This window comes from Cnephaeus nilssonii (assembly GCF_951640355.1).
Source record: "Cnephaeus nilssonii genome assembly, chromosome: 12".
NCBI lineage: Eukaryota > Metazoa > Chordata > Mammalia > Chiroptera > Vespertilionidae > Cnephaeus > Cnephaeus nilssonii.
In genome coordinates, this window is record NC_137083.1 from 38,589,503 (window position 1) to 38,607,273 (window position 17,771).

General features: G+C 40.4%; 1 protein-coding gene across 1 annotated transcript in view; it reads right to left on the minus strand.

The window, feature by feature from the left end:
- FBXL13 (F-box and leucine rich repeat protein 13) overlaps positions 1-17,771 on the minus strand; it is a gene marked incomplete at both ends in the record, with an annotated part of 167,695 nt that overhangs the window by 7,939 nt on the left and 141,985 nt on the right. The window contains one exon of the mRNA XM_079785446.1: positions 1,066-1,200. Coding sequence (XP_079641572.1) covers positions 1,066-1,200 — 135 coding nt within the window. The remainder of the gene's footprint in view (positions 1-1,065; positions 1,201-17,771) is intronic.

A 17,771-nucleotide genomic window follows, 5' to 3' on the forward strand; every position in this document is an offset into this window, starting at 1 on the left:
CTACCTCTGGTCTGCTAAATTAGTCCAGCTATTTTCAGGTTCCCAAATTTTGTTGCTCTTGTCTCTTCTCCTGTTTCCCCTATCAACGTGGGCCTTCACCCTTCTTCTGCAGTTTTAGTAACGTTTCAAGAGGACACAAAACGGTATCTGTATACTCAATCTGCCATATTAATCCAGAAGCACAAATCTCTATTTCTTGACATAGTATATTAAGAGAAAAAAGTAGGTTACAATGTATTTTTGAAAATATGATTGTGTTCTTTAAAAATATACATAACACAAACCTATAACTTTTTCTAATTTCTTTGTACATAGAAAAAATATACAAGAATAAGTATAAAATACCAACAATGGTTATGTCTGGATGGTGGTACAACAATGAATTTTTACTCTCTCCTTTATGCTTTTATATGTTATCCAAATATTTTACAATGAGTATATATTTCTTTTATAAACGGATGTCAAGAAAAAATGTCAAACACTTGAAGTTATATTGGAACATTAACAGGCCCACCTGAGGAATTCTATATGGAATTATGCCTTTGTTTGACATACTATTTACTTTCAGGGCCCATATTCAGTGAAGTTACATGGTATAAATTTTTATATTTTTGTTCAGAAGAGATGCAAATTATTTTTGTCTGTTAGAAACTATAATTCCAAGGTTATGGATTGATTACCTTATAGTCATTAACCAATTTCAAATCTTCACTCAATAATCAGATCTCAACATTCTTTCTTCAGTTCCTATAAGTGCTCAGTTCAACCAATGCTCTAGGAACTGGCTTTACCATTTGTTGGTTCTCTTATTAATTAAATAAATCTTTGACACATTTTTAATATTTGTGTGAGGATTGTTTTTAACTTTATGAAAATTCTATTGTAACACAAATGAAATCATAAAGCTATTTCCAATTTAGGGGGGGGGGGGAGAATCTAATGAATACCTCAGACATGGCTAAGAAAAATAAGTCCTGTGGTGAGTCCACCTCTCACTTCTACCCTGCCTGAGTTTTTTAATAGCGCTTCAGTTTGATATTTCTGAGCTCTGACTTCTGCACATACCTTTGTACAGCCAGCAATGCTGAGAAATGTGAGTTTAAGGCAATAAATGGACAGTGTTGTAATAAACTCATCTGTTAGTTGGGTACAATAAGAAACATCCAAGTATTCCAAGATTTGTGAGACTTTGCAGAATACCTGCAAGAGATTCCAAAGTCAAAGGTTTTTTTCTTTTCTTTTCCTTAGTCTTTATTCAAATGTTATATACATATACAGCCTTCTTACCCATAGCAGTTTACCTAGTATGCATTTCAGTCCCTGAAATACAGATGTGTTACATCTTGTTGGGGTGGGGGGGGGGGGGGGAGAGAAGAAAAAAGCCATTACACCCAAAAATTATTTACAACAAAAGATATTCACACAGCAGCTTAATATCTTAGTAGTATTCAAATTCCTGATAATAGATTTTGGTTTTCTTGAAGTTAGCGCTAATGATATTTTACCTGCATAGTCAGCAATTATTAGCGTTATATTCAGCCAAGTGAGTGGATGAACAGAAATCTGGAGGTGGGAATTAGATGGCAAACACTCTAGGGCTGATAGTATAATATAATGGAAAGAACACAGTCTTTGGTATTAGGCAGACCTGAATTGTAATTCCATTTCCACTGCCCATTAGTATAGATCTTTCTGAGCCTCATTTTTCTCTTAAAACTAGAGGCCCAGTGCACAAAATTGGTGCATGGGTAGGGTCCCAAGCCTGGCCGGTGATCAGGGATGATCTGTGGGGTGACTGGTGGGGGTTCAGGGGGCCCCCGCTGGCACCCACCTTGGCTGGCCTGGCGCCGCCTGCTCGCCAGCCCCCCTTCCCACTGCCACCACAGCCAGTCACCTGCCTCTGCGGGGCAACTGGCGGGGTGATTGGGGGTGGGGGCAGCCCCAGCCCACTCACTGGCTGGCCCCATCCCCCGATCGCCCTGCCGCCACCAGTCGCCTGCCTCTGCGGGGCGACTGGTGGGGCAATCAGGGAGGGGGGGGGGGTGCTGGCACCCGCCTTGGCTGGCCTGGGGCCTACAGGCTGGGGGCAGCTCCTGCATTAAGTGTCTGCTCCCTGATGGTCAGTGTGCATCATAGCGACCAGTCGTTCTGCCATTCCGTCGATTTGCATGTTAGGCTTTTATTATATGGGATTAGGGAAAACACAGTTGTCCTCCAGTATCCACAGGAGATTAGTTCCAGGACCCCAGTGTATTTCCAAATCCGGGGGTGCTCCAATCCCTTAGTTGACCCTCTGTATCAGTGGTTCTGAATCTGCCAATTTTAACATCAACCCTTCTAGAACTGTTCTGTAATGCCAAAATATTCATCTGAAATTTCTAGGGCTAGTAAAGGCCTGGAAATCATTGGAATTTCTTCCCTTTATGTCAGTGGTTCTTAATTTTCATTCTCTCTCTTCAGTAAAAAAAGAAATAAAAAAACACAATAGAACTGAGTGATAATTAGCATCCACAAGGAAATAACAGTCAAAAGTTTACAACTCAGCAGTTATACAAGAAAAAAATGACCCACAAAATAAACCTGGCAGTAATTGTAAAAATATCTGAGTAGGTCAAGATGAGTAGAAATTGGAAACCAAGTTTCTAATTCAAGATACTAAAACTGTATTTATAAGAAAACTAGGGGCCCAGTGCATGAATTCATGCACCTTGAAAGGAACTGTGCCTCGAGGCTGCGGTGGGCACAGGGGTTGGTCTCGGTTCATCCTTCGTGCTCCCGCCCGGCCTCTCCCACCACAGCCCCCAGTCCCCTGTCTCCTGGCAGCCCAGCCCCTACTGCCACCACTCCCACGTGCTGATGGCGCTGGCTCCACTCACACCTGCTGATGGCACAGAGTGAATGGGGCCAGCACCTGCAGCGGGTGTGAGTAGGGCCGGCGCTGTCAGCACGTGGGAGTGGTGGCTGCTACCCCAATCGCCCCTCAGGAACAGGGGGAGGTGGAGAAGCCCTCAGGGGCAATCAAGGCCAGCAGCCACCGCTCGCACCCACTGATGGAGCTGAGTGACTGGGACCGGAGCCAGGTGCCAGCAGTGGGTGCAAGCACCGGGCAGGACCATAGCACGCGGGAGCAAAGAATTTTCAGTAACCACCAGAGGCTCGCCCCAATGATAGCAACCGGCACCCTGCCTTGGTCTGGCACCCCTGCTCACCTGCTCCACCTTCCCGAAGCGGCCACAGCTCGCCATGTTCCACACTCACCCCCAGTGGTCAGCACATGTCATAGTGACCAGATGTTTGGTTATTCCGCTGTTTGGTCTATTTGCATATTAGGGTTTTATATATATAGATTCCCTCCCCCAATTTGTAAAAATTACAACTAACAACATGTGCTCATCACTCTAGAGATTTTTGCCTCATTGTGAAGCAGCTCAGATTCTTAGAGTACTAAATTGGAGACCTCAGTAAATGGTTACCATAAATTTTAGCTTTATTAGGTTTTAATAACCCTAATGGGTTATTTGTAATGCATTCCTTGTTTTATATATAAAAATGGATGTCCTGGGACTTCATGTCATTTCTTCTCAGAACTAAGAGAAGGACCTAACTCCAGAGGTACAGCCACCAGTGGGGGCTTCCCTCCCACTGAGTATGCCAGTATCCCCTCATTTTAACCCTAGGGAAGATTGGAAAGAATTAGTCAATTATTTTCTTTATCAAGTTAATAGAGGGAAATTTTCCAGGAGAGTCAGTTAAGCATAGCAGATAAAGCTAGAATTATGGCATCTGGTAGAGTGGTGCTAGAAGCCTAATTCTGCTGGTATGTGGGTTTACTGAAACTCTTTGAGCCACAGTGTCCTTTGGTAAAATAATCATGATAACACCTATATCAAAGCACAGTTGTGCAGATTATATGAAATAAGACCTGATATGGTTCCTAGCACAAAGTAGATTCTCATCCAGCTACCTATAAAATTTTATATACACTGTTATTTGAGAGGCAATATAGCATACTGTTAGTGCTTGACACATAGTAAGCACTCAGGAAATGTTAACTATTGTTGGGATTTGCATGTGACACCAATAATAATAAAAGTGCATATTTGTATTGTGCTTTTAGGAAAACTCAATGATATTACTTATTTAACCCTAAATCATTATCTTTGCCTGACCACAACAACCAACAATGACTCCTTTCTCTGACCTCATGCAGAATTTTTTCAACTCATTTGGTACTTATAGTACTTGATTGATTCCTGTTTTGTAGCTTTGTATGGAGATCTGTCTTTAGCAACTAAGTGACATCAAAAATTGGAAGGAGCACCTTGTCAGGAAATAGTGAGTTCTGTTATTAGAGACAATCAAATAGAGAGGCCACACCCACAGTGGTGCAGAGGGGAGTCTAGCTTTGAAGGATTGAGATTAGTGGTCTCCAATCTCAATTTGGAGACTAACATTTTTCAATGAGAATGCAATAAGTCTCTCAAAAGTACTGCCTGAAACTCTGCTGGTTTTTTAATACCATTTTCATAAGCATCATATTTACAGCTAGTGGCCCAGCGCATGAAATTGTGCACGGGTAGGGTCCCTAGGCCTAGCCTGCGATCAGGGCCATCTTCCGCCCACTCGCCAGTCCCCAGTCCCACCCCAACACCGCCCACCCTGGTTCCCCGTTCACCATCCAGCGATCGGAGCCTGCAGGCAGGAGGGAGGGACCAAGAGGTTGGCCATTCCATCCGCTTGCCAGTCCCCAGTCCCTCCTGCCACCGCCACCCACCCCGGTTCCCTGTAGTTCCCTGTTTGCCATCCGGCAATGGGAGCCTGCAGGCTGGGGGGAGGAACCAAGAGGTCTGCCTTCTGCCCACTTGCCAGTCCCCAGTCCTGCCCCACCGCCACCCACCCCAGGTCCCCCGTGGTTCCCCATTGGCCATCCAGCAATTGGAGCCTATGGCTGCGGGGAGGGACCGAGAGGTGGTCAGTGCACCTCATAGCGACTAGTCGATCGGTTGTTCTGGTCGTTACACCATTATGGTCACTGGCCTTTTATTATATAGGATAGGATACAGTAGATTCTCAATAAATACTAGTTGGTTGATCAATCTTGATGTGTCTTCAAAGATATAAAGAGTTCTGTTTTAATAATACAGGAATTCTTATGTTTCAAGGAGTAGGATAACATTGCTTTCTACTTAGAGAATAGATAGCCTTCAATGAACCAGAGAAAATTTAAAACAAAAAGGAATATTTAAAACAATAAGAATAATTTATGAAGACATGAAACAAGCTTTAAAGGGAGATTCAAGACTCAGTGTCTGAAAATCCTCTTTGGTGGCATCTCTCAATGTCTTGGGCTGCTTGAATCAGTTATGCATTAAGCCTTTTTTTTTTAACCTTTTGCACTCGGATGTCGAGTGTGACTCGACACGGTTAGCATTGGTAGCAGGAATCGAGAAAAAAGCAAGCGAGTGCAAAGGGTTAAAGCTCTAATATTCTTTGAAGCTGAACTTTCTCAGAGGTTTAAATTAAGCAATAATGCAAAAATGATTAAAAAGTCTTTGATGCTTTCATGGTAGCATTCTCATCGGTATAAGGCTTTATGCGTGGCATAAATCAGTGCAGATCCGAGAAATAAGTGAGAATTTTCCCTCTCATATTCATATTTTCCTTTAGAGACATGTAAGTCATATTAAGTACTTAAGTCTACAGGCATGTTTCAACATAATCACTCATTAAATTCCATTTCTCCCCTACAGATAAGATTATTATATACTTTTCTGGCTCCAGTGGTGCAGAATCATACATGTACCAGTACTGTTGATATTATTTTCTTGGAAAGTGGTAGGCTAAGCTTCTTCCAAGTCAAAATCCTTTATAATGAAGATGGAGAGAAAAGGCAAAAATTATCAAGTGTAGACCAGCTGTTGAGGCTCAATGGTTGAGTATTGACCCATGAACCAAGAGGTTGCCATTTAGATTCCTGGTCAGGGCACATGCCTGGATTGCAGACTCAATCTCCAGTAATGGGTGTGCAGGAGGCAGCCGATCAATGTTTCTTTCGCATCCAAGTTTCTGTCTCTCTATCTTTCTCCCTTCCTCTCTCTCTCTCAAATCAATAAAAACATATTTTTTAAAAAATTATCAAGTTTGGCTCCCATCACACATATCACTCAATTTTGCTGTGGGTTAACAACCTTGAAGAAAACTTCCAAATCTCTTAGTGAGTTAAATCGTTTTTTCTCTGTACCTTCTGGGCTGATTCAGTGTGTGTGTGGGGGGGGTTAATAACTGCATTCCTAAGTTGGGTATGTAGTGGAGTCTGAGTTTCACTCACATTTACTGACTGTCACAATAATGTGCTTTTGCCAAAATCCTGATTTAAATCATCTCGACAGGTGGCAGTTCCCAGCCTTACAAAAGCTCACCTAATGTTGCATACTTCGTGACACCATTTCTTGACTATTTGTCTCATTAGGTCTGATTAATTCTGCCACAGTACCAAGTTTCGTGGGGGGCTTTTTTCCTATTGATAATTATGGGAAAATCTTGTACTGTCAAGAAACATTTTCTATAATTAAGACTATTAGCCGAAACCAGTTTGGCTCAGTGGATAGAGCGTCGGCCTGCGGACTGAAAGGTCCCGGGTTCAATTCCGGTCAAGGGCATGTACCTTGGTTGCGGGCACATCCCCGGTGGGGGGTGTGCAGGAGGCAGCTGATCGATGTTTCTCTCCCATCGATGTTTCTAGCTCTCTATCCCTCTCCCTTCCTCTCTGTGAAAAGTCAATAAAAATATATATTTTTTAAAAAAAAGACTATTATAGGCTGCTTCAAAGGCTAAAACACAACTTCCACAATTTTAAGTAATAAACTAAATTCAAAACTATAATTTCTTGGGCCTCCTATATTCCTCAAGGTGTAGTGCTCCACTTCACCAAAGACAGCCTTGTTCCCACTACTCATCAGAGCAGGAAGGAGTGGTGGCCTGAGCATACTGAGTTGGGAAATACGGGCCTTCCCACCAAAACCAAACGATGCAGAGCCTCTTCTCTTGGTGAGTTGCATTCCCACCCTCCAGAGAATTCAGGCTGAGAAAGGCTTAGCTAAGGCCCAACCTTGGAGAACCATGCTGCTTTTAACTATGGAGAGGTCTCTGAAAGGGGGAAAGGGCAAGGCCAAGGCCCCAAACAAATATTTCCAGATACTTTCATGATGAAATTTGTTACCAAGTGGTGATTCGGGAAATGAACATTAGCTTTAAGCCAGCTCAAAAGTGACTTATTTCATGAAGTTTTCCCCAATTCCTCTGGAAGAAATGCCTCTTCCAAATTCCTATAGCTTTTATTTCTTTTCTTTCTTCTTCTTTTTCTTCTTCTTCTTCTTCTTCTTCTTCTTCTTCTTCTTCTTCTTCTTCTTCTTCTTCTTCTTCTTCTTCTTCTTTTTTTGGCTTCCTCACTTTCTACTTGTACTGTAGCTATATAATTGTCTTACCTTCTACATCGACTATAGCTTCTTGAGAGCAAAATCTATATCTAATTTAACTTTGTGACCCCAATATCTATGATGCAGAAGAAGTTCAATGTGGGAAAGTGTCCAAAGGAATGAGAAATGCCTCTTAGCTCAGGAGGGAGAACGAGCTCCCACAGATCACTCTCAGAACACCAAGCCTGGTCCTTCCTTGCACTCTGTTTAATAATTGTCGGAGGCAGAGTAGGAGGATAGTTAAGAGCAGAGAGTCTGGAGCACAGAGTAGGGTTGTTGGGAGGATTGAATGAGTTAATATGAATAAAGCAATTGAACAGTACCTAGCTCACAGTAAGCAGTCAATAAGTGGTAGCTAGTACTATTATTTTTATTCACGGCTTCTCAGTGGCTATGATTGTCAAATTTCTAAAATCATGCACACCGTAGTAAAAATATTTTGAGCACATACTTTCAATAAACGTATATTAGTTTACTTGTAAATTATATAGACATACAACTATTTAAATATGTATTATATCTTATAAATCATATGTTGATGTCAGAAATGCCCAAACCTATAGAGAATTTTTGTAAGAGTTATTTGAGTCAAACTGACCACAGGCCAGGAAGCAAATGCTCCAGAGAAGGACAGTTTTGCAGTTTATGTATAAATTTAGAATTAAGCAAGGTACAGGATAGATAATGAGATTATGTGCTCCCTTGAGGGTGGCTATGCCTTTAAGGGGTCTGGAAAAGAGGATTATTTCTTCTGGCATTTCAAAACTGTGTTAACCTAGATGCACAAGAAAAATGGATAGTGCTTGCTTAAAAACCTTTTACTAAAGAAGTTATAGGCCTAGGATGTGACTACCCAGCATGACCTGCCCAGCTCAGAATTTATGATCAGATTGCCTGTGAGGTTACTTTTGCCCAGACTTATTATGAGCCCATTTTTCAACCATACATATAAGAACAAATAAAATGTATGAGAAAAAAATAAATCTAAATAGAAGTTCTAATATTTTCTTGTCACACTGAAATAGATTTTCTTACTCATTTGCCAAAGTAAATGTTTTCTCTGGAGATACCTACTCAACAGTACACCTTTGGTTGTCAGTAAACTTTGACAATTTACTAGCTGCACCGACCCTGGGTATGTGATGAAAACAAGTGGATTACTTTTAAAATATGAAATGTGACAAATGCATAAAAAGACATCAAATGTGGGGAAATTAAAGAACAGAAAGGGTAAGCAGTGAAAGAGAATGTGTCTTGGAAAGAAGACTAGGAAAAGAATGCAACAAAATATATTTAAATGATATTTTATAATTAGGATTTGTTGAAAAAAAAAAAATCCACAACCCTTTAAGGTTTTAGACTTTATCTCCAAAATAAAAATGAGCCAGGGATGGACTATCCAAAAGCCAATCAAATATTTTTCTTGTGGCCTGTGGCATAATCCACATTTTCCATTTTTCTAAGATAAGTGAAACAAAAAGCTGCCCGGTGGCCCAGTTGCCTGGTACTCCTCCAAAAGCCTGTGTGGGACAAGAAGGGCATGGGGATTACTTAAGCTGTATTAACCAGCCTGAGAGAGCTGACGGGTTCCTAATTGCACAGCCAGCCACCCTACAGTTTATATTTCTCATTCTTTACCAAGAAAATGGCAACTCAGAACTTTTACTCGAAGGACAAAGTCACACCATCCTTTCGTGACCTCTTCCGCTTAAGAATCCCTAGGAAATAATGAGTTCGTGAACCGCTGGTGCTGCTGCCTCGATCTTTCATTTGGGGACCTGGAGAATACGAGGTGACATCAAGGGAGCCTCCTGGTCAAGGGAGGGCCTGGAAACAGAAGTTGTGCCTGTGACCCTGAGCAGTTTACTTAACCTTGAGTTTCCTCGTCTCAAGGGAATGAAAACAACTGTCTACCCATCTCGCAGGCTTCTTGGAAGTTGAAAGGAGAATCGTGTGTACTCCAAAAGCACTTGGCAGACATACAGCCTATACAAACGCCGGCTCTTGTCAGCAGTGGAACCAGAGAAACCCTGGAACAATCTCATCAATAGTTTAAAACCTGAGAATACCACCTCATCACCTTCAACACACGGAAGACATTGGGATGAGGCAATACCATACGCAGAATTTAAGTGGAATCTGATAAGAGAAGGTTATTAGAAATCGTAACATGGAGAAATCACAGCTCCCGTGAGACATGCCACAGTAGCTCAGTTCATATCAGGTGAGGCACAACGAGCAAAGCATGAAATATCAAAAACAGATTGGCCATTTGGGTTTAAGAAGCAAAAGAAGCATTAAGTCATACTCTTCTGTGGGTAAAAGTAGGATTCTGGTGTTTATTTTTCCTGCCTTTTTATTTTTGCCTTCAGACAATCTGGCCGGTTTTATTGATCTCTTGGTAAGTTTTGTCTTACATAGGATAAACTAATGTCCCAGGGGCAGCTTCAAGGTTAGGAAAGGCTTCCCAAGGATTATCTCCCTTTTAACACGTTCTCTTTGGAGTTCTTTTCGTGAAAATAACAGATGTGCACATTCTTTCAGTGAGTCCATCAGTGCTTCAGTTGTCTGAGAATGGTTTTCCCCAGTGGGAGTGGGCAAGAAGCCAGGACTGGTGTGGGGTTTTCTTAAGAGTCAGCTATTTATCAGCCAAGAAAACATGGTACCCATGACTTCAGTATCCCTCAGAACCTTACAGACTGTGGGAAAAACGACAAGCCATCAAATCCCACATCCTTTGAAGTTTAGCAAATTTCTAATCCTATTGAATTGTCTCTGCAATTGGAAACACACTACTCTGAAAAGCAACAGAGGATAGCAAGCTTGTTTCTTTTGTTCACAGCCTTTGAAGGGAAAATAATGTGTAGGTATCTTGGTAGGAGTTTGTCTGTGATTCTCAGTTGATTCTGGGTACTCTTAAGTGTATATTGTTCTATTATGAATTCTAGGAGACCATTCTTGGCATGGATAGCACAGATTTCTGTAACAAAGCTCTTACTTGTTTCAGGTTTTGTGGGAGTTGCTTTTTCCTTAAGACACCAGATACCCATTTCTTAAGTCTACCAGAGGGATTCCTTATTTCCCTCAACCAAGACTATAAAATTATTCTGTACCTGGGACCTTCTGGGATCCTCATCACAGACAGTTTAGTCAATTAATTCCTAATAGTAACCTGGAGTATTGGAAAAGGTAAAGAATTTTCCTGAGCAGTGTGGCCAAGAGATAAAATATCCAGACCTCCAGATGTCTCATCTCTCCATACAGGAGATTTCAGAGCATCCACCACCCCAAAGGCCAAGGATTAAGGCCATTTTTGGAAAGGGATCCTACGTGTGTTGCTTTAACTCTCCCTGGAGAAGAGGTGGAGTTATTGAAATCTCATGCTTTGACAATTCTTGAATGATTTAATCTTAGAAACCAAATAGAAATTCATGTTGGCTTTTTAAAAAGTGTTGCTATGTTGAGTCAACACATCATCCTTGGCATTATAAGTCAGTATGTGTCAAAGGCCTCTAAAGTCAATTGTGGTTAAGCACTAGGGGGTGAAGTCTATCAACTTATGAAATTAATTGTTCAGAATCTTGCGTAAACATTTTATAAATAGTCAGAAAAATTAGTGATTCAAAATAAGAGTTTAAAATCAGAAAAAAATCCCTGGAGAGTAATCCAGTTTTTGCTGTTTGGACTAGAATGAATTCAACATGAATGTTAGGGCAAGACATAAATCCAACTCTTCTTACACTCTAGAGAGAAATGTCCAGAACAGACTGGCCCTAGGCCGTTGTTGGGGAGGACTCAGGACTGTTGCTGAGTGAGGTGGGTACTCCTAGACCTTCTGACCTGAGTGTCCATGTAGATTCCCCACAGTAATTATAAGGGTCTCAATTTTATAGTGCAGGTAGTCCAGGATACAGGACTGAGATCCCTGAACCCTCAGACCCCATTCGGACTCAGCATGGAGCAGACTCACATCTATAGAACTGCTTGACTTACTGAGCAGTACTGGGTCAGGCTGAAAGCCAAATACATAGCAATAGATCTTGCTCTGCTGTTCTCCCAACTATGAAGTGACTCATGATTTGCCCCACACGGCCACCCTCCCTTATTCCTTGATCCATCTTCTCTACTTCCCCTTATATTTGTAAATCAAGATAAATCTGTTATTAAATTAAGGGTCAAATAAAAAGCAAAAATAAAAGTTTGCAACCCGAGAATGAATAAAAGAAGTTAAAACACAGTGAAGATTAAAGGAGAAAAGGAACTTGTTATCTCGTGTCCAAGCAGTTAAGGCAAGATTGAGGGTCTCAAAAGAGGGGACTCTGAAAGAACAATGAAGGAAGCAGAGGTTCTGGCAACTCTGCTGTTGCTTATACCCCAGAAATAAAGTTTTTAGATACCTTTGTGATCATCAGAGAACATGACATTAACCCAGGCTACAACTAGGCTCTTAAAATTCCTCACTGATGCGATTTGCAAGATATCAGTAAACCAGTTTGTGAAGAATACAAACTAGACAGAAAACACAGAAGAGTAGAGGAGGCTAAACTTCCACCACATACCTCTTATTTCTCACGTAATTATAAACATACCCACTGCATTCTGGTTGCGGGGCTTTAAAAAACAGATATCCTTATCTGTTAGAGATACTTTTTCAAAATAAAAGATAAGAGGAGGCCATGTTAGAGTTTGAAGAACAATGACATTCTTGAAATTACCTGTAAATAGAGTAAAAACAGGAACAAATTCCAACAGAGCTCCCTTAGCTTGCCTGCAGCCACCACACGCCTTTGGAGAGAGTGGGAGAGGGAATGCTTAAAGGACTTACACAAGTAGAGGGGTACAGAGAGCTTAGAGGAAGCACAGGGAAAATCACTCACAAGAAGAGAAAGTGCCACAATAAATGCCAAAATGCTGAATAGGACTTGGTAGTTCATAGCCCTGGCTACGTGACCTGGCTGTGGAAAGGGCTTGAAAATTAGGGTTCCACAAACTCCCAGGCAGGCAAGTCAGATGTCAGTAGATCATCCTTAACCATGTCTTCACCCCTGTCCGCATCCAAATTGTCAAGTCTCATGGGTTTTGCCACCTAAAAGTTCTCCATTGCATTCCCTTCTCTCCAACCTCACTGTTACTGCCCTTGTTCAAGCCACCATCCTCTCTCCTGTGGACGATAACAAAGACCTCTCAACTTATATTACCTTTAATCTAAATAGCTGTACACTCTCCCTCTGCCCTTATATCTAACTTTCATATATTTTTTAAAATCTTTATTGTTGAAAGTATTACATGTGTCCCCTCCCCCCCCCCCCCCCCCGCTCCCCATGGACCCCTTCTAGCCTGCCCCTGGTCTTTACCACCCTATTGTCTGTGTCCATGGGTTATGCATATATACACACAAGTTCTTTGGTTGATCTCTTCCTACCCACCCACCCCCACCTTCCCTCTGAGATTCGACAATCTGTTCCATGCTTCTATGTCTTTGGATCTATTTTGTTCATCAGTTTATTTTGTTCATTAGATTCCACATATGAGTGAGATCATGTGATACTTGTCTTTCTCTGAATGACTTATTTCACTTAGCATGATACTCTCCAGGTCCCTCCATGCTGTCTCAAAAGGTAAGAGATCCTTCTTTTTTATTGCTTCATAGTATTCCATGGTGTAAATGTACCACAGCTTTATCCACTCATCTACTGTGGGCACTTGGACTGTTTCCAGATCTTAGTTATTGTAAATTGTGTTGCTATGAACAGAGGGGTGCATACATTCTTTCTGATTGGTGTTTTGGGTCTCTTAGGATATATTTCTAGAAGTGAGATCACTGGGTCAAATGGGAGTTCCATTTTTAATTTTTTGAGGAAACTCCATACTATTTTTCATAATGGCTACATCAGTCTGCATTCCCACCAGCAGTGTACTAGTGTTTCCATTTCTCCACATCCTCGCCAGCACGTGTCATTTGTTGATTTGTTGATGGTAGCCATTCTGACAGGTGTGAGGTGGTACTTCATTGTCATTTTAATTTGCATCTCTCTGATGACCAGTGACTTTGAGCATTTTTTCATATTTCTCTTGGCCCTCTGTATGTCTGCTTTGGAGAAGTGTCTATTGCCCATTTTTAAATTGGATTCTCTTCCTTTTGTTAAGTTGTATGAGTTCCTTATCTATTTAGATATTAACCCTTTATCAGATGTATCATTGCCAAATATGCTCTCCCATACAGTGGGCTCCTTTTTCATTTTGTTAATGGTTTCTTTTGCTGTGCAGAAGCTTTTTATTTTGATGTAGTTCCATTTGTTTACTTTCTCCTTAGTTTCCTTTGCCCTAGAAAATGTATCAGTAAACATATTGCTACAATAGATGTCTGAAATTTTGCTGCCTATGATTTCTTCTAGGATTTTTATGGTTTCACGACTTACATTTAAGTCTTTTACCCATTTTGAGTTCAATCTTGTATATGGTTTAAGTTGGTGAGCTAGTTTCAATTTTTTTGCATGTATCTGTCCAATTTTCCCAACACCATTTATTGAAGAGATTGTTTTGACTCCATTGTATGTTCTTGCCTCCTTTGTCAAATATTAATTGACTATAATGGCTTGGGTCACTTTGTGGGGTTTCTGTTCTGTCCCATTGATCTATATGCCTGTTCTTGTGCCAGTACCAGGCTGTCAGGGTTTTTTTGTTTTCTTGGTGTGTTTTTTTTAATCCTCACCCAAGGATATTTTTTCCCATTGATTTTTAGAGAGAGTGGAAGAGAGAGGAAAAGACAGAGTGAAACATTGATGTTAGAGAAACACATTGATTGGTTGCCTCCTGAATGAGCCCTGACCAGGTATTTGACCTTGACCGGAATCAAACCTGGGATCCTTCAGTCTGCAGGCCTACGCTCTATCCACTGAGCCAAACCGGCTAGGGTATACCATACTGTTTCAATTACAGTAGCTTTGTAGTATAACTTAATATCTGGTATTGTGATCCCTCCAACTTTGTTCTTTCTTGAGAATGCTGCAGTTACTTTGCTTTGGGTATTATGGCCATTTTAATGATGTTAATTCTACCAATCCATGAACATGCCAAAATGTGTGTCTTCAAGAGCACCAAATAATTTTAATTTAACATAATCATTGGATGTCTAATGTTCTCAGAAAAAAAACTCAAGTTGAAAAAGTAATGAAAACCAGATCCTAAAAAGTCGATACTGGGACTACACACACTCAATCTGCATGTGTTGTGGTTTTCAGTAAAACACTAAAATGAGGTAGTTCATGACTCTTGCAAAATCTAACCAGTGTAAAAATGTTTAATTCCGCGTTTTTCTCATTAAATAATTATGTAAAATAAAAGTTTTCAATGTCTTATAATAAAAAGAGAATCTCCTATAGTTACCTTTTATAAATAACAAGAAAAAAATTCCTAACAAATTGTAGATAATTCAAACATCTCAATTTAATCACCTTATGTCACCCCATTCCTCTCTCTCTTGTAAATCTAGATAAGGAATTGTGGAATTGACTTTATGCATCACTTTCTCCTCCCCACCTCCTTTGTCTTGTTTATTTTGAAACTTAATAATTGGGCTGGAGGAGGCACAGCGGAGAAAGATTACCACATGCCTGGAAGTGTGAACCTTGGAAAGGGTAAAACTGGATAAAAGCCACCACACACACACACACACACACACACACACACACACACACGCACACACACCAAAGGCAGGAAAAGGGGATAATAAGAGAAAAAAAAATTTGTAAACTTGAATAGAACAGCTGATCTTGTGCAACTAATAATTAAATAATTCTATATTTCTATGTTCCTGTATTCACCCATTTTTTTTTCTTTTAGTGCACTGAAAATGAATATACACCTATTTTAAAAGATTTTATTCATTTAATTTATTTTGTTAATCCTTGCCTGAAGATAAGTTTTCCAGAGAGTGAAAGAGAGGGAGTTTGGAGAGAGAGAGAGAGAAAGAGAGAGAGAGAGAAATAGAGAGAGAGAGAGAAAGAGAAAGAGAAACATCCATGTGAGAGAGACACATCAATTGGTTGCCTCCCACATGCACCCTGATGGGGGCCAGGGATGAAACTGCAATATGCCCTTCACCAGGAATCAAACCTGCAGCCCTTCGCGTGTGTGGGCCACTGAGCCACACCAGCCAGGGCAAAAGATTATGTAGTCAGCTGTGTGACTACATAGTTAGCAGATGGGTAAATGCTTTCATCTAAAATATCTCAGAGTACCTAAAAATAGGTTAATTTTCAGGTTCTAAAGAGTGAAAATAAAAATGACTGGAACCCATAGACCAAAAGAGAAATGGCAGAAAATACTGGCTTCCTGGTACTTAGCCTCAGCGATTGATCAGCACTCTCTCACCCAAAGGAACATTTTAAAAATTAATAAGTGATGCATATGAAGAAGCCATTTCAACACTTATGAATGATTTCAATTCTTCTGAATGATTCATAGTTATTAGGCAAATGTAATTGATTACCATCTAAGAAATATAATTCAGTATTAAAAATATTAATATTTAACTTTTGTTTTAATAGCCTTTGCTCTAGCCGAAACCGGTTTGGCTCAGTGGATAGAGCATCAGCCTGCGGACTGAAGGGTCCCAGGTTCGATTCCGGTCAGGGGCATGTGCCTTGGTTGCGGGCACATCCCCAGTGGGGGTTGTGCAAGAGGCAGCTGATCGATGTTTCTCTATCATCGATGTTTCTGGCTCTCTATCCCTCTCTCTTCCTCTCTGTGAAAAATCAATAAAATATATTTTTTTAAAAAATAGCCTTTGCTCTATCACCTTGTCAAAGATCCTTTGAAAGCCTGACTAAATCATATTCATGGATAAAGTTTTGTGTAAATGCATGTTTAATCCTTAAATGAGCTGCAATACTTACTAGTAAATCATGGTTTATTCTTAAAGGAACTTTTTGGCTTTTTCTCCTAGTAGGTTACATGTGTCTAAATGTTTTTTGTGTTTTTAAAAAATATATATACATATTTATTGATTTCAGAGAGGAAGGGAGAAGGAGAGAGTGATAGAAATATCAATGATGAGAGAGAATCATTGATCGGCTGCCTCCTGCACATCCCAGTGCCCCCTACTGGGGATCAAGCCCGAAACCCAGGCATGTGCCCTTAGCCAGAATCAAACCTGGGACCCTTCAGTCAGCAGGCTGACGCTCTATCCACTGAGCCAAGCCAGCTAGGACATGTCTAAATGTTTTTGCTTTTTTGTTACTGTAGAGTTACAATCTTGTCCTAAATGGAGTTTGCTGACCTCTCTGTGATCTTTGTTTTGAAGGATAGTGTTTGTTCTTTTTATTTTTTTAATATTTTTATTGATCTTTACAGAGAGGAAGGGAGAGGGATAGAGAGTTAGAAACATCGATGAGTGAGAAACACTGATCAGCTGCCTCCTGCACACCTCCTACTGGGGATGTGCCCGCAACCAAGGTACATGCCCTTGACTGGAATTGAACCTGGGACCTTTCAGTCTGCAGGTTGATGCTCTATCCACTGAGCCAAACCGGTTAGGTTTCAGTTATGGTTGTTCTTTTTAATTCTTTATACAATTGAATATAGCAGTAAGCACATTTCTTAGGAACTTCTTAGAACCTTGATACCCAGGGTCTGGAATTGGGAGAAATTGACATTGCTTGACACTAATGCCCCTAAAGAAGATTTCTTACATTTTTCCCTTAAGTACCATTACATTGTCCAGACAAAATGAAATATAGTCAAAATAATTTGAAAACAATTTTTCCTCACTAAGTCATATTGTCAGTCAACCATTTAAAGCAGCAGTCCTCCATTTCTATTCTCTGTTTTTGTAAAACTAGAATTATATGCTAAAGTCTATAGCACTGTTTGATCTGGCACCCTCTATAGCTCACCAATTTATATAATACTTTAACACTCTCCTATTAGTCATGTTAGAACTTCTTGTAAAGAAGCTTACAGACTCATGGGAGACAGCTTCAAGTTTGCCATGCTCTGTGGACTTGTCAGCTATCACTTGAGCTATCTTCCACTTGTGGGATAAATCCTTTTACCTCAATAAGTTTCTTTCTTTAAGATTTTTTTCCTAGTTTAGCCCCAGGTTTTCATAAGTCTCAGGGATTTTGAACTCTCAGGAAACTTTATATGGAGCTTCCAGTGTTTAACATCTACCCATTCCTAGTTTATTGGTTCCCTTTTAAAATGTTGCCTTCCATGATTTACTAATAGTTAACCAGATTTTACCCTAGTTCAATGCAGGTATAACATGTGATTCTGTTTTTTCTACTGTAACAG